The sequence below is a fragment of the Oncorhynchus mykiss genome, chromosome 25 (assembly GCF_057628025.1).
Source record: "Oncorhynchus mykiss isolate SJ-2025 chromosome 25, ASM5762802v1, whole genome shotgun sequence".
Taxonomy (NCBI): domain Eukaryota; kingdom Metazoa; phylum Chordata; class Actinopteri; order Salmoniformes; family Salmonidae; genus Oncorhynchus; species Oncorhynchus mykiss.
In genome coordinates this window covers 71,187,793-71,215,529 of record NC_143046.1, presented here as the reverse complement: position 1 = coordinate 71,215,529, position 27,737 = coordinate 71,187,793, and the positions used below count along the sequence as shown (strand labels likewise).

Sequence of the window (27,737 nt, the reverse complement as noted above, 5' to 3'; positions counted from 1 at the left end):
CTTGAAACATTGTATCAACTGGGACCCCCACAGCTAGATGGCAAACTTGCAACATTGTATTAACTATTCTGAGTTTCCTGTGAAAGTGAGCTCAGGACAGACAACTGTATTTGTGCAAGGGATACGAAGTAATCAGGTATTTTATGATGTTTCCACTGGATCAGAGCATAACATGTTTTCCTTTCACATCAAGGCGTGTGGTTTTCAAAAATGGAGAGAGCTGGAAAGATTTCAAATAAATTAAGGAACCATTATCATTCTCGATGGATGTGTGAACTTGTTCACTTGCTGTTTGAGGTGAAGAAAAAACACACTTTGAGAAGCTCCACAGCTCATTAGTGGCAAGTTCAGGAGCGTAATGGCAGAATCTACAAAGGCCAATGAATCAATCAACACAATAGTGATGACATAGTGTATGTGTCTTTTTAAATTACAGACGCAAAGGCCTACATGATGCAACCCAGTATACAGCTAGCTCAGCCCTGTTCGTTTTTGTCCAATTACAGTTGTCTGTCTAAAGGGGTTTTAATATTTTCATCCTCCCTAGGGCCAGGTTTTTTTTCTAGGGGGGGGTAGGGAATCTGTTCCAAAGTATTCCCACGAATAAAAAAAAAAAAGAGACGTGATTGTGTCAAACTCTTTTTGGGCTTAGTTGTGGTCAATTTTCAGTGTGAAAATTATTATAATTATGTTACGGCCCAACATCTGCTTAAAAATCAGCCCACGACTGAATCTAGTTGCCTATCTCTGCTTTAGCTTGTTCTCCATCTTCTTTTTCCATTGTGAACTAACATATTTTCAGCACTTTTATTTCCATCAATGTACAAAACTAATTTACTCATGCTCGCTTGTCTCTCTTCAGCAAACATATAGTGAGCAATATGTTTGGAACATCAAATTGCAATAAAATCACAGTATCGAATCTCCATACATATTGGCACCTAGGTATCGTGATAACGAATCGTGAGGTTCCTGGCAATTGCTAGCCCTAGCAGGCATGCACACACAAAATCAATACCTTTATGGATTCTATTACAGATCAATTTCTACATGCAAGAGATGCAGATCTAGTCTAGTGGTGAATACTGATAAAAATCACACTTGTTCCAAACCTTCCTCACATAAAACCAATGTACAATATTGGATCATAAACACATCAATATAAACAAACCACTTCAGTCCAGTACATGGTCTGTCACAGCATATCGCTGCTTGATGAAAGCCATTCACTTGAAGCTAGAAGAATAAGGTGATTTATGGATTTCAATTATGCCAGGTAGAATGAACTGTTGGCACGTACACCACTCTGAAGAAACTTAAACCAGCAGGGTAGTTCTGGTCTTCAAGGTTGTGTGTAACTGATACATTAATTCCTACACTGCACATATTAAATGAGTTGAGACCTTGAGATGGCATGATTTGCTGCCAAATAATAGTTAAATAGGATTGCAGAATGGGTTAAAGTGCCACTCAGCAGCCAAGGGAAAGTGGTCTGTACCCGTTATTCTCAGTGTCTCCTAAATTAGAATGCATAACTGATTGAGTTAGAGTGCAATACTTCAGAGGATAAACAAATATTTTATTAACAATTTAAAACCCAATTTCAGTTTTTTTTTAATTATTAAATTCCAAAGCAAATGTAATCCATGTAAATGGCTTTGACACTAAACCAAGCCTTAAATTGGTTTAATGTGCCACTATATTGGCTCAGCAACACTAAACAGGCTCTTCAGAGAGCGAATTACAGTGGCAAGAAAAAGTATGTGAACCCTTTGGAATTACCTGGATTTCTGCATAAATTGGTCATCAAGTTTGATCTGATCTTCATCTAAGTCACAACAATAGACAGACATTGTGTGCTTAAACTAATAACACACAAATTATTGTATTTTTCTTGTCAATATTGAATACATCATTTAAACATTCACAGTGTAGGTTGGGAAAAGTATGTGAACCCCTAGGCTAATGACTTCTCCAAAAGCTAATTGGAGTCAGGAGTCAGCTAACCTGGAGTCCAATCAATGAGACGAGATTGGAGATGTTGGTTAGAGCCCTATAAAAACAAATAAAAATTCCCAAAATTTGAGTTTGCTATTCACAAGAAGCATTGCCTGATGTGAACCATACCTCGAAAAAAGGAGATCTCTAAAAGCCTTGATGTTCATCAGTCCACAGTAAGACAAATTGTCTATAAATGGAGAAAGTTCAGCACTGTTTTTACTCTCCCTAGGAGTGGCTGACCTGCAAAGAGGACTGCAAGAGCACAGCGCAGAATGCTCAATAAGGTTAAGAAGAATACTAGAGTGTCAACTAGAGGTCGACCGATCAATCAGAATGGCCGATTAATTTTTCAAAACAATCGGAAATGGCTATTTTTGGGCGCCAATTTTTTAATACCTTTATTTAACTAGGCAAGTCATTTAAGAACACATACTTATTTTCAATGATGGCCTAGGAACGGTGTTTGCCAGCAGCTCTTCGCAAGCACAGTGCTGTTTATGACTTCAAGCCTATCAGCCTAATGGCTGGTGTAACCGATGTGAAATGGCTAGCTAGTTGGCTAGTTAGCTGGGTGTGCGATAATAGCATTTCAAACGTCACTCGCTCTGAGACTTGGAGTAGTTATTCCCCTTGCTCTGCAAGGGCCGCGGCTTTTGTGGAGCGATGGGTAACGCCGCTTCGAGTGTGGCTGTTTTCGATGTAGGGGGAAGCTACACGGTTACACTGGCAATACTATAGTGCCTATAAGAACATCCAATAGTCAAAGGTATATGAAATACAAATGGCATCGAGAGAAATAGTCCTATAAATACTATATTAACTATAACCTAAAACCTCTTACCTTGGAATATTGAAGTCTCATGTTAAAAGGAACAGCCAACTTTCATATGTTCTGGACAAGGAACTCAAACATTACATGGCACATATTGCACTTCTATTTCTCCAACACTTTGTTTTTGCATGATTTAAACCAAATTGACCATGTTTAATTATTTATTTGAGGCTAAATGGATTTTTATTGATGTATTATATTAAGTTAAAAGAAGTGTTCATTCAGTTGTTGTAAATGTCATTATTACAAATTTAAACAAATCAAATAATATATATTTATTATTATTATTTTTTTTTAATTAAAAAATAATCGGTATCGGCTTTTTGGCCCTCCAATTATCGGCGTTGAAAAATCATAATCGGTCGACCTCTAGTGTCAACTAAAAACTTACAGGAATCTCTGGAACATGCAAACATCTCTGTTGAGTCTACAATACATAAAACACTAAAAAATTGTGTTCATGGGAGGACACCACATAAGAAACCACTTTGCTTCCTCAGCTTGCTGTCATCGACGGAAAAATTAATTCCCAAGACATTTTGCAGGAGAATGATAGGCTATCTGTCCACCAATTGAAGCGCAACAGAAGTTGGGTGATGCAACAGGACAACGACCCAAAACACAGAAGTAAATCTACAACAGAATGGCTTCAACAGAAGAAAATACGCCTTCTGGAGTGGCCCAGTCAGGGTCCTGACCTCAACCCGATTGAGATGCTGTGGCATGACCTGAAGAGGGCAGTTTACACCAGACATCCCAAGAATATTGCTGAACTGAAACTGTTTTGTAAAGAGGAATGGTCTAAAATTCCTCCTGACTGTTGTGCAGGTCTGATCCACAACTACAGAAAACATTTGGTTGAGGTTATTGCTGCCAAAGTAGGGTCAACCAATTATTAAAACCAAGGGTTCACATACTTTTCCCACCCTCCACTGTGAATGTTTACACAGTGTGTTCAATAAAGACATGAAAACAATTGTTTGTGTGTTATTAGTTTAAGCAGACTGTCTATTGTTGTGACCTAGATGAAGATGAGATCAAATTTTATGAACAATTTGTACAGAAATCCAGGTATTTCCAAAGGGTTCACACACTTTTTCTTGCCACTGTAGATGGTGAATTTAAGAGGCCGTGTGTTGAAATGTGACTGGGGTCGTTAGCATGTTACATCAATTCCAGGCTAATAAGACTGACAGTGAGGAGAACTTCTCTGGGCATGCCTCGCACAGCACACCCTACTCAGGCCAGCAAAACATATCCATACAAAAATATACAACAAACACACCACTGCCCTCAGGAAGCTTGTCACTTGAAGGGTTATTATGACCACATGCAACAGCCATGAAACCTGTCAGTGTAGAGCAGGTCATCGTCAGCACAGAAGCCAGAGGCCCAGTCATAGCAGTGGTTATCAGAATACTCAGCAGGCACATGAAGGGGAAGACTGAATAGAGGAGAAGAAAACCAGAGGGGAGGAAAGGATAGGGCAGGAATGGAGGAGAGGAAAATGCCAGGAGAATAACGGGAAAGAGGAAGGTAGAGGAGGTTGTAGTACCTGAGAGGCAGATGAAGGTCATGTAGTCTCCCTGTCCTCCAGTAGCCAGGAAGGGGATCTTCTTCTTGGTCCTCCTCTTCACCTGCACAGCCACCAGCATCTTCTCATCGTGGGGTGTGAACACCTCTTTGTTGATGGCTGACTTGGCACTCATCTCAGGGGAGGTAAAAGTCGTAGAGAGAGGGGGATAGGGGAGGTCGTTAGCTCTTCTCTGTGGATGGGAAGAGATAAGAGCTCATTAGTGAGTGTTAGAGGTTAGACATTGCTGAAATGGGTAAGTTATCCCAACAGACAACTTAAAGCCCTTTACATTTCAGTGTCACGTTGGTATGAGGGGCCAGGAGACAGGCGCAGGAATGCGTAATAGGAGTTTTTATTACACCCAAATTACAGCGTGCCGTGTAAAGGCATGGGGACGAAAACCAAACAAACACTATACAAAACACAGGGTTGAAACCCAAACAAACACTATACAAAACATAGGGTTGAAACCCAAACAAACACTATACAAAACACAGGGTTGAAACCCAAACAAACACTATACAAAACACAGGGTTGAAACCCAAACAAACACTATACAAAACACAGGGTTGGAACCCAAACAAACACTATACAAAACATAGGGTTGAAACCCAAACAAACACTATACAAAACACAGGGTTGAAACCCAAACAAACACTAGACAAAACACAGGGTTGAAACCCAAACAAAAGTGAGGAGTACCTCGAATAAATAACACAAGTTCACAATGATTAACACACAGAAACGAGGCCCGTTATCATCTTTCCACAATGGAAAGAAAGCCAAAACACACAGCACAGGTACTCACACGAACCAACAGACATTGTAACAATAGTCTACAGGACAATGGTAAACCAAAGACACACTTATACAATTACTAATCACTGGGAATAGGGGCCAGGTGTGCGTAATGAATGTTCTGGAGGGATCCGTGACATTCAGAAAAGAGTTGTGCAATTAATTGAGGCATATGCCATTCATTTTGACTTACGCACACACAGAGCTCAAACTTTCCCATAAATGGTAAGTTTCTCAGGAACTTTCTAGCCTAAAATCAACAGCAGACTGGCCAATATCACTGAATACTTATTGTGAAGATGAGAAAGACACTGGTAGAAACAATACGGTTACATGCACATTATAATGTGATTATTGTGGATAGTCAGATTAATTTAATAGCTTGATTAAAATGTTGACATGCTTTGCAAGAAGAATGATTTCCCTAATAATCCTGTTTACATTGGCATCTGATATCAGGCTACCTGATGGCACTCTAATAAACACAGAAAGTACCCAATCAAAATAAACGTTCTACCACAGCGAACATGTTGTTTTTGGGATGCATATTTGATTGAGTTTGGACATATAAAGTTTGTATGTGAAAACTTTAGGTTACGACTGTAACCCCGGTTCTCTGATAGTATGAGTGGGATTTCACTTATGGGATATGCCCCCAGCGTATTCGTCAGCGTATTCGCCAGAGTATTTGGCTGGACATGGAGAGACGTGTGCATCTGGGAAGGGTGTCCCTCCTACCCTATAATAAGGTCCAACGCAGCATCGCAGCATTCAAAAATAAGCAACACATCTTCCTCGCTCATGCAAGGAGGGGGTGGTCTGGTGAAATACCTCACTCATAATATCAGAGAACCGGGGTTACGGTTGTAACCTAAAGTTCTCTTTCAAGTATTTGTTTCACTTATGGGATATACTGAGTCCCATATTGCCAGACAAGCTTATCCTGACGACCAACTGCCCTGTGCGATATATCACACAAATGGGCCTTACTCGCAGAAGATCCTACACGTAAAACAGTATGCACCATGGAGCCTATAAAACTTTGCAAATGTATGAGGCGAAGCCCAACTCGCTGGATAGATATGCCCTTAAATAAAGCCTAGGACGTAGCCATTCCTCTAGTGGAATAAGCCCGTAACCAGCAGGAGACTGAAAACCCTTACTTGTGTTGGCAAAATCGATAGCCCCCCACTATCCAGTGGGAGAGGCATTGTTTAGTGAGCGCTTTACCTGTGTGAGGTTTCGCACAGGAAACAAACAACTGATCACATTTTCTAAATCCCTTAGTCCTGTCCATGTAGACGCGCAGAGTGATTTAGTGCACCATTCCTCAAATAGGCACCATTTACAATTATAAAGGGACCTGGTGGATGAGGCTCTAGCACTCTGAATAGTTTAAATAACATTTTGGAGGAAGCCCGGCAGTGTTCAACTTGAACCATTGGACAACAAGGGAAAAAGGAAAGGCTTTTTCTATTATTAAAGTATATCTTGTTTCTATTTCGGTTTGTCATGTGGGTTTTGGGAGCACGACAGTGGGGCTCCGATCAGGAATCCCGACAGAGGTCGTTGCTGAAGTCCTCAAACAGTGGGGCAATGGCATCGAGCTGGTTGCCCCAGCTAGCGCTAGCCGTCGCTCCACGATTCCCTGTGGGGATATCCATTGCCTCTGGTGACACATCGGGGGCGCTGGCCCCCCATGTTAGGGTCATGTTGACTCAGGCTAGCTTGGCGTGCTTCACTTTGAAGAGGGCATAATGTGGACAGGAGCCACTGGAGGCTTCCTGGGCATGTTGCAGCACACCGAGTGGGTGTCTTTGGCCGATATCGTGTTTCCACAGGAGCAGATTCTTCACAGATGCTTTTGTCACCATAGCTTGGATGCTATGCTTTTAGCTGCCAGAAAAAAAACTAGAACGGTCCGATAGCTAGCGATTAGTGGGTTATCTCCGACAGTGGCACTTGGTGTGATACCGTTTCCGAAACAACAGATTAGAAAGGATAGATTGGTGTAGCTAGTAAAAGCTTTTCTTGTTGAAGTAAAACCAAAAAAGCTAGCTAGCTTGCTAACAACTAATCACTGTTTGGATACAGCTAACTAGGTCGTGAACCTAGTTAGCCGTGTCACAGCTGTACCTGTTCCTCCCTCAAATACTTTTCCTCCAACTATGGTGAACGAAAAGGAAAATTGTCACCACTGCACAGTCCAGAGAATAGGGCCTGGCGAGTGAGTTTGAAGCTCACGCCTGTGGACAGTTTAGCTATTTCTGGAAAATGCAGTCGTGTCGAGGTAAGCTTTCTGATGAAAAGTCGAGAAGAGGTGTTTGAATGACTCAGAGATGCTCCATTGTACCGTTTATACGGTTGAAGGGACACCCTTCTCCGACACACGTCTCCACGTCCAGCCAATCATGGCTTGTGTAATAAAGGCTTCTGACGAATACACTGGGGACGTATCCCAACAGTGAAATACCGAAACGAATACTTGAAAGAGAACTCCTTCTAAGATGCATATATTCAGTTGTTCCGGACACACTTCACTCACACTAAAGAGGGAGGCTCGCTCAGCTGGTGCTAGCACATGTGCCGATCAAATACACAGCTGGAACCCCGATAAAAGGGTGTTTAGATGTCCTAATAATTCAAAAGATTACTGAGAAACCCAGGCATTTTAATTGGCGTATGCTTACGTCAATTTTGACCTTGAGCAGAGTAAAGGTATTTACATAACTATTGCATAATCTGCCTACTGCCATAATCAGTTTAATTATTAGTGAACATGTAAACGTACTCAATGTCTTTGCTACATATCAGGAGAAATCACATGCACCCAGAAATCACATTGAGAAAGCAGTGAGACATTAGTCCCGGAAGAAATAAAAGCAAAATAGCCCTGACATCTACTGACTGCTCTGTGCTTTCCAGTCCCCTCCACTGCAATCTCATTTCAGAAACATTCTACTCTCCAAAAGAAACGGCCCCATAAAATAATGTAATGCCACAGTGAGCGACTGCCTCCAATATTCCAATATCAAAAATGGGCTGTCATCTCTGTGTGGGGCAAATATTGGTGGCAGGTAGCCTAGTGGTTAGAGCGTTGGGCCAGTAACCGAAAGGTTGCTAGATCGAATCCCCGAGCTGACAAGGTAAAAATCTGCCATTCTGCCCCTGAACAAATCAGTTAACCCACTGTTCCTAGGCCGTCATTGTAAATAGGAATTTGTTCTTAACTGACTTGCCTAGTTAAATAAAGGTAAAAAAAGAAATTACATCTCTTTTACTACGCAGGCAATATTCCTTCCCAGATCTGCTGCAAAATGTAAATGACTTCAGTTAGAAACGTAAAAAAAATAAAAAATTATCTCAGTGAACAGCCATTACATTTTCCGTTATTGCAAACACCTTTTCAAATGTTACTTTGTTCACCTTATGCACGGACAGTTCCTCAGACAATGGAATCGGAACACCCAGGTTCCAAACACTATGTGCTTTGCTGATAGTGTCAGAGAAAGCAGTGCTGAGGCAGTGCAATTGTGGCTGCAATAAATGGAACCACAGGATGTGGTTATAAACAATAGTGTTTTATTGGGTCCAAATGCTCTCCGGAGAACTATGGATGGAGTTTAATCATTGTCTCAACCACAGACAGAGCGGTGGTGATACACCAATCTGTCACTCACGGCAAATGCTAAATGAATTACAGAGGAACAGCACACTGAAAAACAATGCCCTCATCAATTTGGATTGCCAATAAGCAGGCCAAATATACTTGTTTTTCACAGTGCAGTGAGATTCAAAAAAGTAATTGGCTGTTGAGGAGGAGAAGCACGGAAACTATAGTTTCACAGAAACATAGCCCACAGTATTTGACGATTAACCTTGCTATACATAAGTCTGCTTATACAAGTCTGCTTATACTTTAAACTTGAAAAAGCTGTTAGTGTTTCCCCTACTATTAATTAGTCTTGGCGGAGCCCAAACCTAGCCGAGCGCTGTAAAACACTGAACAGCTATCCCTCTTTGTCCTCAACAGTCCAGCTTTCAAAAACATCAGGAAAATATTCTGGGCGTTCTTGAAAACAATACATATAGACAAGTATTTCTGAAACGTCTAGAGACATCATGATTTGGTCCACAAAAGCTAGTTGTTTCAGACATTTGAAATGCTGAATCATGAATGGTGCAGCATCTGGTGAGAGTTAGTTCTAAGCATTGGCTCAGAGTCCGTTTCTACTTCTAGGTACTCCTATCCACAGGGTAAAGTTAGGTAACAGTGAACACTATGGTAGTACACACTCACTTACACCACGGCGACTCAACTGGCCATAAAAAACAAATAGTAGCAATACAATCCATCTCATTCAATGACAACATCACCAGATGATAAAGCTCTTAACAAAATGGGACTGAGTAAACAAAACACCAGCAAAGATTTATTTGAAAAGCAACAGGCCAACAAAAATGCCTTTACTTGGAATGTTTAAAACATCCAACCCCTAAATCTACTGACTCTAGACATACCTACTCATTCAAGGGTTTTTCCTTTACTTTTACTATGTTCTACATTGTAGAATAATAGTGAAGACATCAAAACTATGAAATAACATCTATGGAATCACATACTAACCAAAAAGTGTTAAACAAATACAAATATATTTTAGATTCTTAAAAGAAGCCACCCTTAGACATGATTACCGCTTTGCACACTTTGGCGTTCTCTCAACCAGTTTCATGAGGTAATCACCTGGAATGCATTTCAATTAACAGGTGTGCCTTGTTAAAAGTACTTTTGTGGTATTTCTTTCCTCTTAATGCGTCTGAGACAAGGTAGGGGGGGGGGGGGTATACAAAAGATAACCCTATTTGGTAAAAGACCAAGTCCATATTATGGCAAGAACAGGGGCGGCAGGGTAGCCTGGCAGGCAGGGTAGCCTGTTAGAGCATTGGACTACCAGCCAAAAGGTTGCAAGTTCTAATCCCCATCTGTCGTTCTGCCCCTGAACAGGCAGTTAACCCACTGTTCCCTGGCAGTCATTGAAAATAAGAATTTGTTCTTAACTGACTTGCCTAGTTAAATAAAGGTAAAATAAAAAATAAAAATAAACAGCTCAAATGAGCAAAAGGAAACGACAGTCCATCCTCCTCAAGTGTAAAAAAAACCATCAAGCACTTTGATGAAACTTATGACCGCGAAGGAAAGAAAGACCAAGAGTTACCTCTGCTGCAGAGGAAGTTCATTAGAGTTATCAGCCTCAGAAATTGCAGCCCAAATAAATGCTTCACAGAGTTCAAGTAACAGACATCTCAACATCAACTGTTCAGAGGAGACTGCGTGAAATCAGGCCTTCATGGTCGAATTGCTGCAAAGAAACCACTACTAAAAGACACCAATAAGAAGAAGAGACTTGCTTGGGCCAAGAAACACGAGCAATGTACATTAGAGTGGTGGAAATCTGTCCTTTGGTCTGATGAGTCAGAATTTGCGAATTTTGGTTCCAACCCGCCGTGTCTTTGAGAACGAGTAGGTGAACGGATGATATCCGCATGTGTGGTTCCCACCGTGAAGCATGGATGAGGAGGTGTGATGGTGTGGCGATGCTTTGCTGGTGACACTGTCTGTGATTTATTCAGAATTCAAGGCACACTTAATCAGCATGACTTCCACAGCATTCTGCAGCGATACGCCACCCCAACTGGTTTGCGCATATTGGGACTATCATTTGTTTTTCAACAGGACACTGACCCAAAACACACCTCCAGGCTGTGTAAGAGATATTTGACCAAGAAGGAGAATGATGGTGTGCTGCATCAGATGACCTGGCATCCACAATCACCCAACCTCAACCCAATTGAGATGGTTTGGGATGAGTTGGACTGCAGAGTGAAGGAAAAGTGCTCAGCATATGTGGGAGCTCCTTCAAGACTGTTGGAAAAGCATTCCAGCTGAACCTGGTTGAGAGAATGCCAAGAGTGTGCAAAGCTGTCATCAAGGCAAAGGGTGGCTACTTTGAAGAATCTAAAATATATTTGGATTTGTTTAACACTTTCCTGGTTACTACATGATTCCATGCGTGTTATTTCATAGTTTTGATGTCTTCACTATTATTCTACAATGTAGAAAATAGTCCAAATAAAAGGAAAACCCTTGAATGAGTAGGTGTGTCCAAACTTTTGACTGGTACTATAAAAGTGTACACATGCCCTGAAATGGCTGTGCAGAAAGTTGTTTTTTCTTGTTCAGCTTCCTATAAAAAACAGAAACAGCTTTGTTCTACCGCCATCTCAGTCCACTGGTGCATTACCAATCTCTGTACAAAGGAGTCTTCTGATACAAGGTGCTGGATCAGTAATTCAATCAATTGAAGTGAGGACACTGCTCTTCATTACTCCTCTTATCAAATGAATAAAACATATGAAAACCTTGATTTCTTTTGAGTGGGCCTCAATCATATGAAGACAATAGGAAACCTGAATGCAAAAAGTCACTAAGACAGGGGTAGAGAGTCAGAGAAAGCGAGAGAGAAAAAAAAGTTAGAGAGCTTCCTAGCAGTGAATCTCTCCAATAGCTCAAATCCTGGGAGTCTCTACCGATCCACTACAGTCCTCCAGCTGAGATAGAAGGTTCCCCTGTGTCTCTCCAAGCTGTCGACAGACAGTGGGGAGTCCATATCCTGCTTCAGGTGGGAGACTGAAGCGTGAGGGATGGAAGGGAAGACTTGAGAGATTGAGGGATAGGAGGGGTGGATTTCACTTTTCAGGAATGGCGGTGAAATGACTGTCTGATGTTTTGAATTACATCAGCCTCATGTCCCGGCACTGCTTGGCTATGGTGAAAATGACACTCACGCTGTAGCCATGTCTGTCACCACATTCTCCAGTGCCAATCACCCCCTTTCCCAGCAACACTTCATTCACTGTACCTTGCTAAGCAGTGAAAGGAGGGAGCAGTGCAGAGCGCAGTCTTTCCTCTCACCCAGCGTGTTAATGCGAAATCTGCTCACAAACTCTCCAGAGGCCACTTCAGAAAGGGGGATTTGACTTAGCGCCACAGCCAAGACTTTACACACTCCCCTCTAACCTTTTCCCCGTTTCCTTCTTCACACAGGCCAATATAAACCAGGCACAACAGCCAGGCTAAGGAGAGAGCGTCACAATGACAGGACAGGACTTTCTGCCACTCAAAGCCAATTGAATGAGTTCAGCATCTTATATAATTGCCCAACACTGATAAAAACTACCAGAAACAACTCATTCCATTCCAAGTGTAATCTTATGTATAGAGAGAAAAGGAAAGCCGTTACAGCTACTTTGCTCAGAAATGTATAGTAAATGTAGAAAGGTTAGGGTTAAACAGCCCATTAAAGAAACCTTCAGAAACAGGAAGGATCTGAAGTGCTGGATGCAAGTGTGAGCTAATCAACCCACAACGGGAACGTACGCTGCCTGCTGGGACGTCAAGATGTTGGGATTCTCGCTCTTTGGGCCGTGTCCAGTGTTGTTTTCAGATGGCAGTTTGTGGATCGAGCCAACGAGACGGCGATAAGAGGGGGAGTCACATTCCTGGGGCTTATCTTCCATTTATATTCCTTAGAGAATGCCCAACACAGGAATGAACAGCTACTCTTTAGCTCAACTAGAGTATGGGTGAGCGTGTGTGTGTGTGTGTGTGTGTGTGTGTGTGTGTGTGTGTGTGTGTATAGAGGGGGTGCCTCTAACAGAGTAGAGTGCAGACAGGATGTTGAGAGCTTCAAAACAGTTGCCTTTCAGAGGAATGAGAATTTTAAATGATGGAAAATAGGATTTATTCCAAAAAGAATACAGATTTTTCAGTGGGCTTGCATATGGCAGGGAACACATTGTTCAAAACGGTTGCAGTATGTAGAAGATAGTGTAGGCCTAAGTTGAAATGTTCCACAACAGGTTAGTGATAGAGAGGCAACAAATGGAACATTTTGCTTAACGTTTAAACTGCCATTTTTTTTAAACCAGTTTACCATTTAAACGATAAATAAATCCATGTCATTTCACAATGCAGATAAATGGTTATATTACATACGTAATGTAGAATATGACCGCTAGCACCGGGCAATGAAGTGATACAGACCCCTTGACTTTTTCTACATTTTGTTACATTACAGCCTTATTCTAAAATGTATTCAATTGTTTGTTTTGCTTCTCATCAATCTACACAAAAAAAACATAACGACAAAGCAAAAACAGGTTTTTAGAAATGTTTGCTGATTTATTATAATTCTTTATTTTTACATAAGTATTCAGACCCTTTACTAAGTATTTTGCGAAAGCACCTTTGGCAGCGATTACAGCCTAGAGTCTTCTTGGGTATGACGCCACAAGCTTGGCACACCTGTATTTGGGGAGTTTCTCCCATTCTTCTCTGCAGATCCTCTCAAGTTCTGTCAGGTTGGATGGGGAGCGTTTTTCAGGTCTCTCCAGAGATGTTTGATCGGGTTCAAGCCCGGGGTCTGTCTGGGCCACTCAAGGACATTCAGAGACTCCTGCATTGTCATGGCTGTGTGATTAGGGTTGTTGTCCTGTTGGAAGGTGAACCTTCACCCCAGGCTGGAGGTCCTGAGAGCTCTGGAGCAGGTTTATCATCAATGATATCTCTGTACTTTACTTCGTTAATCCTTCCCTCGATCCTGACTAGTTTCCCAGTCCCTGCCGCCGAAAAACATCCCCACAGCATGATGCTGCCACCGCCATGCTTCACGGTAGGGATGGTGCCAGTTGTCCTCCAGATGTGACGCTTGGTCACACTTGGTCTTGGTTTCATCAGACCAGAGAATCTTGTTTCTCATGGTCAGAGTCCTTAAAGTGCCTTTTGGCAAACTCCAAGCGGACTGTCATGTGCCTTTTACTGAGGAGCGGCTACCATTCATGCCTGATTGGTGGAGTGCTGCATTGGTTGTCCTTCTGTGGAGATGGGAGAACATTCCAGAGGAACTCTGGAGCTCTGCCAGTGACCATCGGGTTCTTGGTCACCTCCCTGACCAAGGCCCTTATCCCCCATTGCTCAGTTTGGCTGGGCGACCAGCTCTAGGAAGAGTCTTGGTGGTTCCAAACTTCTTCCAATTAAGAATGATGGAGGCCACTGTATTCTTAGGGACCTTCAATGCTGCAGAAATATGTTGGTACCCTTCCCCAGATCTGTGCCTCGACACAACCCTGTCTCGGAGCTCTACAGACAATTCCTTCGACCCCATGGCTTGGTTTTTGCTCTGACATGCATTGTCAACTCTGTGACCTTAAATAGACAGATGTGCACCTTTCCAAATCATGTCCAACCAATTGAAATTACCACAGGTGGATGCCAATCAAGTTGAAACATCTCAGGTAGGGTCAATGGAAACAGGATGCACCTGAGCTCAATTTCGAGTCTCATAGCAATGGGTCTGAATACTTAGGAGAAACTCCCCAAAATCAGGTGTGCAATCTTGTAGAGTCATACCCAAGAAGACTTGAGGCTGTAATCACTGCCAAAGGTTCTCCAACAAAGTACTGAGTAAAGGGTCTGAATACTTATGTAAATGTGATCAGTTTTTTATTTTTAATACATTTGCAAAAATGTCTAAATCGTTTTTTTCTTTGTCATTATTGTGTATAGATTGATGAGGACTTAAATGTTGTTGTTTTTTAATCCATTTTTGAATAAGGCTGTATGGCATGTCATACTAATTTTGTCCAGACAGCGACAGATACATAGGCTACATATAGTAAAGCAGAGGTGCGCTGCTTCGCTCGCTCAGATGCCTTCTCCGGTGAGATACTGTAGTTTCAGCCACTTGTGTATCGAAGGAAAGTTTGCAGTACACTGTTCGGATGCTGAAATTATTTTTGATGAACGTGCGAAGGTAACCTATTTGAAGTGATTTGTTTGACAAATCAGATGAACTGGTTGTGTTCATGGCACATTAAAAAGGTAATACATTTTTACAGTTAAATGACATAAAACTAGCCTCTGCCTGGGGCCTCCAATCACCCAGTCCAAACTGTATCTTGCCATTTCTTGGCTTGCAATGTCTCGCAACTTCAGTAAAGCAGGGCCTATCAACAATGAATAAGCTAGGATATTCTACACGCAACAGACTGAACACACCCTTGCATCATTAGCAAAGAGAAAGAGCAGACGAGCCAGTTGCACAGTGATTAAGATTTTATGGGGGGGGGGGAAGACTGTGTTCCAGGTGATTTCTTACAGTAAATGACGGTTTACACAATGGTGCCTGCACAATGTAAAAAAAATGAAAAATGTAAAAAAGTAAACGTTCTCCATGCTACAGATTTATTGATGAATCTAGGCCTACGGTGAGAAATAATTAAGTGATGAAAGTGTTCACTGCAAACAGAGGTGGCATAGATTTATCTGGAATAGTGAGAACTATCACTATTTCATACCTAGTCCCATATTTACAAACACGCAAGGTGAGAAACACTACAAATCTTAACTGAATAGTTTGAGTCAGGGTACAGCTGGGACAATAAAGTGACAATTATAGACACCAAACATACCGATCACTTATCGCAGGCGTTTTTTGTTGAGTAGCCTATCCTAAAGAAATTTGAAATGAAATAAGTTTGCTAATATGGGTGATTGTGAATGGGACAATTGCTGGCTACAACAATCAAACTAGTAGTAGTAGTTTACAGGGTAAAAAAAATGCGGTGCACAATAGATTTGGGCAATGACAAGCAGTGTTTTCCATTAACTCAGAGTAGCCAGCCAGAAGAAAAAGTAACCAGTAAGGCTCCCCTGGGTGAAGACAAACAAGCTATATTTTGGTGGCCTCTGGTACATTCCAAGGATTGTATTTCCAACAAGCAACTATCAGGAAATAACACTGAAAACAAATGCACACTGACAGTGTTAGCTTCATCAGCTGTATGATATAAAACACAGGAAAAAAATATTTGGACTGCGCTGGGCCTTTAAAAAAATCCTGTAAGACTGCTATCTTCCACAGGCTTCAAGTTTCTTTTTAGGAGACTCTTTCTTAGCTATCTGCATTGCAGGTATTATTTTAGCTCTTACACAGGTGTTGAACATGAGCCTTGATACACAGAACGCAGCTGTTGACTCCTCCATTGTCCACACTTTGATAAAATAAGTAGACCTATATCCATATCTTTGAAAATACCATACAAGTATCATTAGCTTTTAAAACAATTCAATCTGTTTTGTTGTATCATATTTTGTACCAGAGTGAACTGCATGAACTTTTAACCTTTGACCCCAGATGTCATTTATTTTACCTCCTCTTTCATATGAGCCCATACGTTTTGTATGGAAATTTTGGGGTCCTCCTCAACCAAGGTTTCACCTTCTCAGGTGAAAATCCCCAAATTTAACTTTTTCATTTTTGGTCGTGGGGAAGCTTTTTGTGCATTTGAAACATTTCTAGGATCTTTTATTTCAGCTCATGAAACATGGGACCAACACTTTACATGTTGCATTTATAAAAAAGTGTATTTTGAAAGATGAGACTGAGGATTTTTATATATACTGCTGTGATGTCAAGCAAGCCAAATCATCAGTGAGCCAAATGTGCACTTCACATTTCCATATCATGAAACTCACGTTATATACAGTGTCAGTGTCTCTGATCACAATGTTTGATGTACAGTTACAAGATGACATGGCATCACACTCTGGGTTGATCTGAACAGAATGAACATATGTTTGTCTATTGTGAAGAAAATTAGTAGCAAAACACGCATCTGAATCCACTTTTCTATGCGCACAATAATTGTTATCCGTTTATCGAAATTGCCCTGTGAAAGCCGAACACTAAGATTGTATTTTATACCTTAGTAATGTTGGCAATAGAATAACAAGCTTTCAAATGATGCCCACCTGCCCAGATTGCGATTTATAAATGGGCAATTTTTAGATTGTGTAAACAACAACAGTAATTGTATGATGGTGGGGATGAAGTGCTATGTTCCAAACAAAACAACTACATGTGTGCTTGCTCTAGTTCCTCAACTGCACAGCTAGGAGAGATAACAAAAAGCACCATATAGTTGAAGACTCTTCTTTGAGTCATAAAAGTGCATTAAAATTACTTAGGAACTGTGCGTGTGTGGTCACCAGTTAGTCCTCTCATTCAAACACTTGTCATTGTGTTGTCTTATGTTGCACCTACCCCTCCTTTTTTGGATTCAGTCTTGTGTCAGGTGAACGGTTGTGTCCCAAACTTTGGAATAATAATTTTGCCATAATCGCCAAACTGTTCCCTTTCAATTGTTACCATGCTTACGTATATGTTTTCATATATCTTCTGTAAGAAACATTCAAATGTATCCCTATCCATATAGCCAATTCCCACGAGTGTAAAGGGTTAAGAGTGAGACAACAGTAACACTTTGAAGAGCGATCCCTCATCAACACAGATGGTGCTTGTTACCCCACATAAAATTATAGATTGACCGCACCATCTACCCTGCTGGCTTGGGGCTGTCAGTGCCAGCTAATGATGCATCAGCGTTTACCTCAGGGGAACAGGGTGATGGTAAAGATGCCAAAACCACAAAGAAAAAAACACTCATCCTCAGTAAATTATTATTAGCTTGAGTGTCTATATTGGTTTATAATGTATACTGTTTAGATGTTGACAAAAGCTATCTGTCTTATTTTGGGAAGTACACATGCTGTGAAAAGATCTCACTGACACACTTGGGGATATATTTTAAAGCAGAAGGATGATGTGAATAATAGAGAACATGGTTGCTTTGAACTCTGAACCTGAACACTATGTGACTTGAAGACCTTTTGTAGCCATACATTCTGTCATGGATGCACAGTCGTTCTGTTTCACACACCTTTTCCTCCTGAGCTCGCAAATAAACAAGCAACATCATGGACTCAGCAGCCCAGTCTATTTGGAAACAATACAGAAGGATTCTTCTTTGACAACAATCCACTTGTTGGGCCAAATCCCTTGTGGAACACCAATCTAAGGCCATAAAATGCAACATTTCCTTAAAGGTTTTCTTCAATTACTGAAGCCTGTATACTTTAGAGCTGCCACTGCAACTAATTTTGTTATGGCATATCTCTGCCACAGTACACTGAACAGAAGCACATAAACCTCTCCCCTCTGCACAGGGAGGACAGACAGGAGGATTAATCCATTTTACTGGGTGACTCAGCTGCAGTTGAGATGAGGGCTGCATGATGCCAGCCAGACATGGGGAAGCCATGAATCACACAGCAGAAAGCCCCCAAAATGATCTCATTCTTTATAGCCTGGCACCCTGTGACAATAAACCACTTTGGAGAGGGAGCAGTAGGCTAGACAAGGCCAGGCTGAATGAATAACCAGAAAAACAACAGTCAACAGAACTTTCTAAATGGTCTGCAGAAGAGCTTCCATTAGTTTTAGCCTACAGGTAAGACAAATATGAATATTACAAGCAGTGTTTACATAGTTTTAAAGGGAAAGCTCCATAAAAGCTAACAAGTATCCAAACCTGCTGGCATAAGCAAATTATTCAAGCAATGGATCACCTAAAATGGCCCTAGCTGTTTTGGTTCTGCATGAATATGCAGAACCAATGATGATGTACGCACCATGTGTAAATTAATAGATAGGCTATATTTTGTGGTGTACTCCAGTAGCCTAAATGATACAATACACTACTTCATGGGAGTGTGGTGCGCATTTGGAGTTCATTGGGTTGGTGAACAGTGATGCTATAAGGAGTAGTATTAAGGAAAGCAAGATCTGAGGTGAATGAGGTCGAGGGAGCAGCCCTGCAAGGCCCCAACCTGTCAGACAGACTCCGCACTACAGAGATGGGTGGTAATTGCTCATTGCAGATAAATCCTAAATGCATTGTGTTTTCCAAAGGGCTTTTTCCACCTTTGGCTCAAATACAAAGTCCAGCTCAAGGCCTTTACAGACTGTACGTCGGATTCAGTCTTTTAAGATGATCACGTCACCAAATAAAAATCTTGATATCAACTTGACCAGATTGTACAATTTGATTCAGTTCTGTCGTCGCATTCTGCGATTGGCTTATGAGGCTTCATCAGCAAACGTAGACGACGTCAACTGCAGGATGTATTTGATCTGTGCATGTGCCAGCACTAGCCTCACTCTACGCTTATGAGCGTCTGAAGTGAGTTTGGAAAAACTAAAAGTATGCATCTTAGAAATAGTTTTCACGTATAAAAATGTCTGAAATCAGAATCAAATAGGCTTCCGCAAAATAACACGGTAGAATATTTCCTTTGATTGCCGATTTTGTGCATTGATCAAACTCCTATCAGGTAGCCTGATTTCAGATGTGTCAAGTAAACAAGATTAGAGAAATTGTTCTTGCAAAGCATGTAAATGTTTAAATCAAATTTACATTAATCTGACTATTCACAATAATCGTATTATTGTGTGCATACTCAAGAAGGCCAAGTTCCTATTGGTCAGTCACCAGGATTGACTCGTAACACCAGCCACACACACTACACGATAAAGACCAAAAAATTGACACTACCAGAACTTTGACGGAGCCTAAGACTGCACGTAGTGGTACTTAAAAGCGGTAGACCTAGACCCTGTCATAATGAACGAGTCAAGATGTCTGACAAGACCTAAGAATTTCCCCACAACTTGGACATTGAGACACCAAAATCGTGGCACAAGACAGCTAAAATTGTAAAGTCTGTGGGGGGCTTCAACTCTAGCTGGTCACTATGGAACTAGGCAAACAAGGATTTTCAGAGGGAAATTATTTTGTGACCATCTAATTAATTTATATATTTTTTAGACTTGCTACATAATAATTTGACTTAAAAATTGAGCATTGTTTTTTATATTTTACCAAATCCAATACGCTAGGCTTTAAGTGGTGACATTCTAATATTGTGGGATGGCAAGGATACAGTAACACGCACATCTGCATGAACTAATTACCAGTAAATTGCAACACACTGGGTTCTTTGGTTTTGGAGAGGGGCCAACAAGCCCTGCAAAACAAGGTTTCCAGGCCTCCTGGGTATCCCAGTGCTAGCTGTGCCACCAGAGACTCTAGGTTCAAGCCCAGGCTCTGTCGCAGCCGGCCGCGACAGGGAGGCCCATGGGGCGACGCACAATTGGCCCAGCGTCGTCCGGGTTAGGGAGGGTTTGGCCGACAGGGATATCCTTGTCTCATCGCGCACTCGCGACTCCTGTGGTGGGCCGGGCGCAGTACACGCTGACCAGGTCGCCAGGTGTACGGTGTTATCCTCCAACACATTGGTGCGGCTGGCTTCCGGGTTTGTATGTGCATTGTGTCAAGAAGCAGTGCGGCGAGGTTGGGTTGTATTTCAGAGGACGCATGGCTCTCGATCTTCGCCTCTCCCGAGTCCGTACGGGAGTTGCAGCAATGAGACAAGACTACCAAGAGGATACCACGAATTTGGGGAGAGAAAAAAAGGGTTAAAAAAAAAAAAGTTTTCCACAAGTGCTTCAAGACATGTATTCCATATATTCAGTTCGCCAGTTAGCCGTTTTAAAGTTGGGCGGTATCAAGATTTATATCTTCACACCATCCTTCTCTCATCCCTGGATTTACAGTATTAGTGGCAAAAACAAACGCAAAAGACCATTGGGCATCTTACCAGAATCCTAACAAAATTTGCATAAGTAATAGCGAATTTCTATGGCGGCTGCTAGCAAAATAATGAATCGCAAATACAGGCAATCCAGCTCAAGTTATACATACAAAGGTAGAAGCTACTGAATGTCATTTTTGTTGAGTTTGGACATTTACAAACGAATGTGAACGAGAGACATTGTGCAAATGAATAAAGTTTTGAAGCATGCTTGTCTGAAGGAAGAACAGCACTGGCTCTGAAGCAGCATGTGAACACGCTGTGTCTGTGTGAAGTCTGGAGTCGCTAGGGTAACAGGCCTGCCTGCTCTGCTCAGAGAAGATGGGGGAGGAGCAGAAAAACGAGAACAGATAGAAGAAAAAAAACACAGATCTAATTTGCTTCCCATTGTAATCTGCTCGGCATCAACCTACTTGTGTGCTTAAGTTGCACTTCTTCACTCGGAGGAGAATTAACAAACTGGCATTCTATTAGCAGACAGCACTCTGACTGAGGTGTAGCTACTTCTCTCTGGCACTTTTCTCAGTGTAGCCAGCCTACTTTTCTCTAGTAAAATGCAAGGTTAACTTGAAACAAAACATTAGGAAATGTAGCTGGCTACATTCTTTCTATGATAAACATCAGAAATTATGCTGGTACCACCATCCTTCACAGTAGGGATGGTGCCAGGTTTCCTCCAGACGTGACGCTTGGCATTCAGGGCAAAGAGTTCAATCTTGGTTTCATCAGACCAGAGAATCTTGTTTCTTATTAAATCAAAATGAAATCAAATGTATTTATATAGCCCTTCGTACATCAGCTGATATCTCAAAGTGCTATACAGAAACCCAGCCTAAAACCCCAAACAGCAAGCAATGCAGGTGTAGAAGCACGGTGGCTAGGAAAAACTCCCTAGAAAAGGCCAAAACCTAGGAAGAAACCTAGAGAGAAACCAGGCTGTGTGGCGTGGCCAGTCCTCTTCTGGCTGTGCCGGGTGGAGATTATAACAGAACATGGCCAAGATGTTCAAATGTTCATAAATGACCAGCATGGTCAAATAATAATAATCACAGGCAGAACAGTTGAAACTGGTGCATACAATGGCAAGAAAAAGTATGTGAAACCTTTGGAAATACCTGGATTTCTGCATATATTGGTCATAAAATTTGATCTGATCATCTAGGTCAAAACAATAGACAAACAGTCTGCTTAAACTAATAAACAATATGTTTTCATGTCTTTATTGAACACACGCAGTGCAGGGCGGAAAACGTATGCGAACCCTTGGATTTAATAACTGGTTGACCCTCCTTTGGCAGCAATAACCTCAACCAGATGTTTTTTGTAGTTGCGGATCAGACCTGCACAACAGTCCGAAGGAATTTTGGACCATTCCTCTTAAAAAACTGTTGCAGTTAAGCAATATTCTTGGGATGCCTGGTGTGAACTGCTCTCAAAGTCATGCCACAGCCTCTCAAATCAGGTTGTTGTCAGAACTCTGACTGGGCCACTCCAGAAGGCGTATTTACTTCTGTTGAAGCCATTCTGTTAACTTACTTCTGTGTTTTGGGTTGCTGTCCTGTTGCGTCACCCAACTTCTGTTAATCTTCAATTGGCGGACAGCCTATAATTCTCCTGCAAAATGTCTTGATAAACTTGGGAATTAATTTTTCCATCGATGATAGCAAGCTGTCCAGGCCCCGAGGCAGCAAAGCAGCTCCCTCCACCATACTTTATAGTTGGGATGAGGTTATGTTGGTGTGCTGTACCTTTTTTCTTCTCCACACAGTGTTGTGTGCTCCATCTAAACAACTCAACTGTAGTTTCATCTTTCCACATAATGTTTTGCCAGTAGCGCTGTGGAATATCCAGGTGTACTTTTGCAAACTTCAGACGTGCAGCAATGTTTTTTTTGGACAGCAGTGGCTTCTTCCGTGGTGTCCTCCCATGAACAACATTACTTTATAGTGTTTCACATATCATAGACTCAGAGATGTTAGCATGTTCCAGAGATTTCTGGAAGTCTTTAGCTGACGCTAAGATTCTTCTTAACCTCATTCTGCGCTGTGCTCTTGCAGTCATCTTTGCAGGACGGCCACTCCTAGGGAGAGTAGCAATAGTGCTGAACTTTCTCCATGTAGACAATTCTTCTTACCGTGGAAGAGATACTTTTGTAACCTTTTCCAGCTTTATGCAAGTCAACAATTCTTAATCTTAGGTATTTTGAGATCTTTTGTTCGAGGCATGGTTCACATCGGGCAATGCTTCTTGTGAATAGCAAACTCAAACTTAATAGGGCAAGGCAGCTCTAACCAACATCTCCAATCTCGTCTCATTGATTGGACTCTAGGTCAGCTGACTCCTGACTCCAATTATCTTTTGGAAAAGTCATTAGCCTAGGGGTTTACATACTTTTTCCAACCTACCATGTGAATGTTTAAATGATCTATTCAATATAGACAAGAAAAATACAATAATTTGTGTGTTATTAGTTTAAGCACACTGTGTTTGTCAATTGTTGGGACTTGTGAAGATCAGATCAAATTTATGCAGAAATCCAGGTAATTCCAAAGGGTTCACATACTTTTTTCTTGCCACTGTAGTTTTGAAAAAAAAATGTTGCTTTTTCATTGTAAGCTCATGTACTTGTGTAGCTGCACTTTTGTTGTCATTTGTTGAAAATGAAGCTATTTTCTGCCTAATGAGTTGCACTAATGTATTTTCTGTGAAGGAAAACTATAGTTGCACGGCCCTGATCACTCTATGGAAGCAGGTGAAATGAAGAACGTGATCTGCTTTATCGCCTAACGTATTGCACAAGTTGACTGCAGGTATTTACTTAAAAAGTAGCTACAAATATTAAAATGTATCGATAAACATTAAAGAAATAGTTAACAGAATTGACGGTATTAAAAAAGAAATCCTGTGGCTATTTCCAAATACCCTGGTATATACGGTATACCGTCCAAGCCTACTATGTTTTACATTCTCCGTATTGTAATGTTCCATAGGGTCATCCTGTGTGGTACCCTATTGTATTTGAAGTGAAAATGTGGAAAATATCTCTGTGTGCATGCGTGAGAGAGAGAGAGCGAGAAGAAGCAGTCAAGGTACAGAAGCACACTGCACTACCTACTCCCTTTTCAAATCAGCTGTCAGAGTTGCATTGTTACTCCTACACAATAGCATCTGGCCATCAGCTCTGTAAATATTATGTTTATCCTTGTGGAAAAGCAAACCGCCTCCCATTACTGCTTTCAACACAATAATTTCATATGAACAGGACATCCTGGGTTTTTATATCTTTCAAAGTCAAATACAAAACATACAATGAAGACTCAAATGGCTTTCCCTTTGTTTGTTGTGGGTGGTATGAACCAACTGTCATACACATCAAATCCCACACATATGAATTGCTTTATCAATAGCCTGACTTTGATATTTGATAGTATGACAGTTAATTTCTAAATATACAGATGAGCACATAACAATGAGCTTCAGTTTATATGAAAATATGGTTTTTAGTATAAAGCATCTGTATATGAAACTAGCATGATGCACATGTATGACAATTATTTGCAGGTAAACAATCAATAAGATAAACATGTTTTAATGAGATATCGTCCCTTTGTACAATACAGGTGCATGCAGCTGCATAATACTTGCATTATGCAGTATAGCCTAATATTGTCCATGCTATTTCATATACACACAAAAGTATGTGGACACCCCTTCAAATTAGTGGATTAGACTATTTCAGCCACACCCGTTGCTGACAAGAGTATAAAATCAAGCACACAGCCATGCAATCGACAAACATTGGCAGTAGAATGGCCCGTACTGTAGAGCTCTGACTTTCAACCTGGCACTGCCATAGGATGCCACCTCTCCAATAAGTCAGTTCGTCAAATTTCTGCCCTGCTAAAGCTGCTCCGGTGAACTGTAAGTGCTGTTATTGTGAGGTGGAAGTCTAAGAGCACCAGCTGCACAGCCACACAAGCTCACAGAACTGGACCGCTGAGTGCTGAAGCGGTAGCACTAAAAATCGTCTGTCCTCGGTTGCAACACTCACTACCGAGTTCCAAACTACCTCTGGAAGCAAAGTCAGCACTATTTGTGCTTTTATTTCCTTTTTCAGCATGTCAATGCCCCCGTGAACAAAGCGTGGTCCATACAGAAATGGTTTGTCGAGATCAGTGTGGACGAACTTGACTGGCCTGCACAAAGCCCTGACCTCAACCCCAAACAACTTTGGGATGAATTGGAACGCTAACTGAAAGCCTGGCCTAATCACCCAACATCAGTGCCCGACCTCACTAATGCTCTTGTGGCTGGCTGAATGGAAGCAAGTCCCGGCTGCAATGTTCCAACATCTAGTGGAAAGCCTTCCCAGAAGAGTGGAGCCTATTATAGCAGAAAAAGGGAGGACCAACTCCATAATTAATGCCCATGATTTTGGAATGAGATGTTCTACGAGCAGGTGTCCACACACGTTTGGTCATGTAGTGTAGCTTGTGACAAAAGCCTCCGTTTCAGATAATGAAATAAGATCGCAGGCTACTTGAAGGTTTAACAATTATGTATTTTAGCTAGTGTTCAAAACACCAGCTCAAGCTTCATCTTCAAAACTGTTAGCAAGGCTTCAGACTTCAAAATTAGGAAGTTCGAAGCCGTATTTTGCAAGACTCTATAGTTACTGCTATGTATAATTTGAACAGACTTCACTCTGACAGTGAGACGTTCAATGAAATACAATTAGTCACAGCCTTCATAAAACCCTAAATACTATTTACCATAATACAGCTATTTATATTTGACATCAAATTAAGTATTCAAATCCTGAATAATCCATTGAATGAATCATTTGACGTGCGCAATAGTTCGTAAAAAAATGTTGAGCCTTTAACTGTAGCAAGTTTTGGGATATATTTAGATGATTGTTGTAACAGACACGGTGGAGACGGAGCAACACGCGCACCCTGTCACACACAGGACTCCGCGCTAGAATGTCAATAGTTGGACGAATGTAAATCTAAAACGTAGATAAATCATGACAGCATTTGAACTTGCATTGCATTTGATATCCATGTGTATATCAAATTTGTATCCTATGAAAACCCGAGAGTAAATAGAACAGATCAAAGTAATTATCAAGTAACTCACCACTTCTCGTTTGACACTGTTCCAAGTGTCAAAGCCTCAGCAAAGGTTATTACCGTGAGTCAATGTACTTTTACTTGACAATTCGTTCCTGTTATCTAATCAAATTGAAAGGTAGCATTTCGTTTTTGACATGGAAGTAGCCTAATTTCGCTCAACAGTCGTATTTCAAGGAAAGACAGAGCGTCTCTATCGCTCGCGGAGCAACAACTGCAGTCTCGATAGAAAAGCAGCAGCAGGTTCTCAGCAAGTCTTCCAAACCGCTAGTCACGTGGAGTAGACCCTAAGTAAATGCAATGTGCATTTTATTTGAGTCTCTAACATAAGTAAACAAATGATTGCCATGATAGGGAATTAAAGTTGTTGAACTTTGAATTAGATTCCTTGCTATGTCCTTCCATATTTCCTTGCTTTGCTTAATATAAAATCTGATATTTTTATTTGATTTATTTAACCTTTATTTAACTAGGCAAGTCAGTTAAAAACTAATTCTTATTTACAATGACGTTTACAATGACGACCTACCAAAATGCATCCTGCTGGAATGGGGCTGGGATTAAAAATAAATAAAACAAAATATAAATTAGGACAAAACACATATATTGACAAGAGAGATAACACTACATAAAGAGAGACCTAAGACAACAACATAACACAGCACAACATGGTAGCAGCACAAAACATGGTACAAACATTATTGGGCACAGACAACAGCACAAGGGAAAATAAGGTAGAGACAACAATGCATCATGCAAAGCAGTCACACTGTCAGTAACATTGTCCGTGATTGAGTCTTTGAATGAAGAGATTGAGATAAAACTGTCCAGTTTGAGTGTTTGTTGCAGCTCATTCCAGTTAGCTGCAGCGAACTGAAAGGAGGAGCGACCCAGGTGTGACTGCTGTGTGTGCTTTGGGGACCTTTAACAGAATGTGACTGGCAGAACAGGAGTTGTATGAGGGCTGCAGTAGATATCTCAGATAGGGGGGTTTCTTTTAATTGTTGGCTATAAACTTTCATGAAACTTTGGAAACTTTTGTAATTTTCCTTGAGCATCTGCACAAAGTTCTGCACAAATTCACATTTCCCCTTTTGACTGGTAGCCTAGAAGGCTATATAAATGTTGTCAATGTGCACACCACATGCCCTCTTTTCCCAAATGCCAGCTGTTACCACCCTGCCTGCTGGTGGAGAAGGTGGAAAGCTTCAAGTTCCTCGGCGTACACATCACTGACAATCTGAAATGGTCCACCCACACAGACAGTGTGGTGAAAAGGCACAACAGCACCTCTTCAACCTCAGGAGGCTGAAGAAATGTGGCTTGGCCCCTAAGATCCTCACAAACTTTTACAGATGCACAATTGAGAGCCTGTTGTCAGGCTGTATCACTGCCTGGTACGGCAACTGCACTGCCTGCAACTGCAGGGCTTTTCAGAGGGTGGTGAGGTCTGCCCAATGCATCACCGGGGGCACACTGCCTGCCCTCCAGGACAACAACAGCACTCAATGTCATAGGAAGGCCAAAACGATCATCAAGGACATGAGCCACGGCCTGTTCACCCCGCTACCATCCAGAAAAAGCGTATATCTCAATACCATCAGACTCTTAAATAGCCATCACTAGCCGGCTACCACCCACTTACTCAAGCCTGCACCTTAGAGGCTGCTGCCCTATATACATAGACATGGAATCACTGGCCACTTTAATAATGGAACACGAGTCACTTTAATAATGTTTACATACTGCTTTACTCATCTCATATGTAATAAGTGTATTCTA

The 27,737-nt window shown here is 41.3% G+C and overlaps 1 protein-coding gene across 2 annotated transcripts in view; it reads right to left on the bottom strand.

The window, feature by feature from the left end:
- LOC110505701 (syntaxin-binding protein 6) overlaps positions 1-26,252 on the bottom strand; it is a 129,828-nt gene extending 103,576 nt beyond the window's left edge. The window contains exons 1-2 of one of the 2 annotated variants that reach the window (XM_021585093.3): positions 25,963-26,252; positions 4,389-4,599 (exon numbers count right to left, since the gene is read on the bottom strand). In XM_021585093.3, the coding sequence (XP_021440768.1) occupies positions 4,389-4,542 (154 nt within the window). In that variant the 5' untranslated portion in view covers positions 4,543-4,599; positions 25,963-26,252. The remainder of the gene's footprint in view (positions 1-4,388; positions 4,600-25,962) is intronic. The other variant, XM_021585092.3, reaches the window with a different exon arrangement.
- Positions 26,253-27,737: the final 1,485 nt, after the last annotated feature.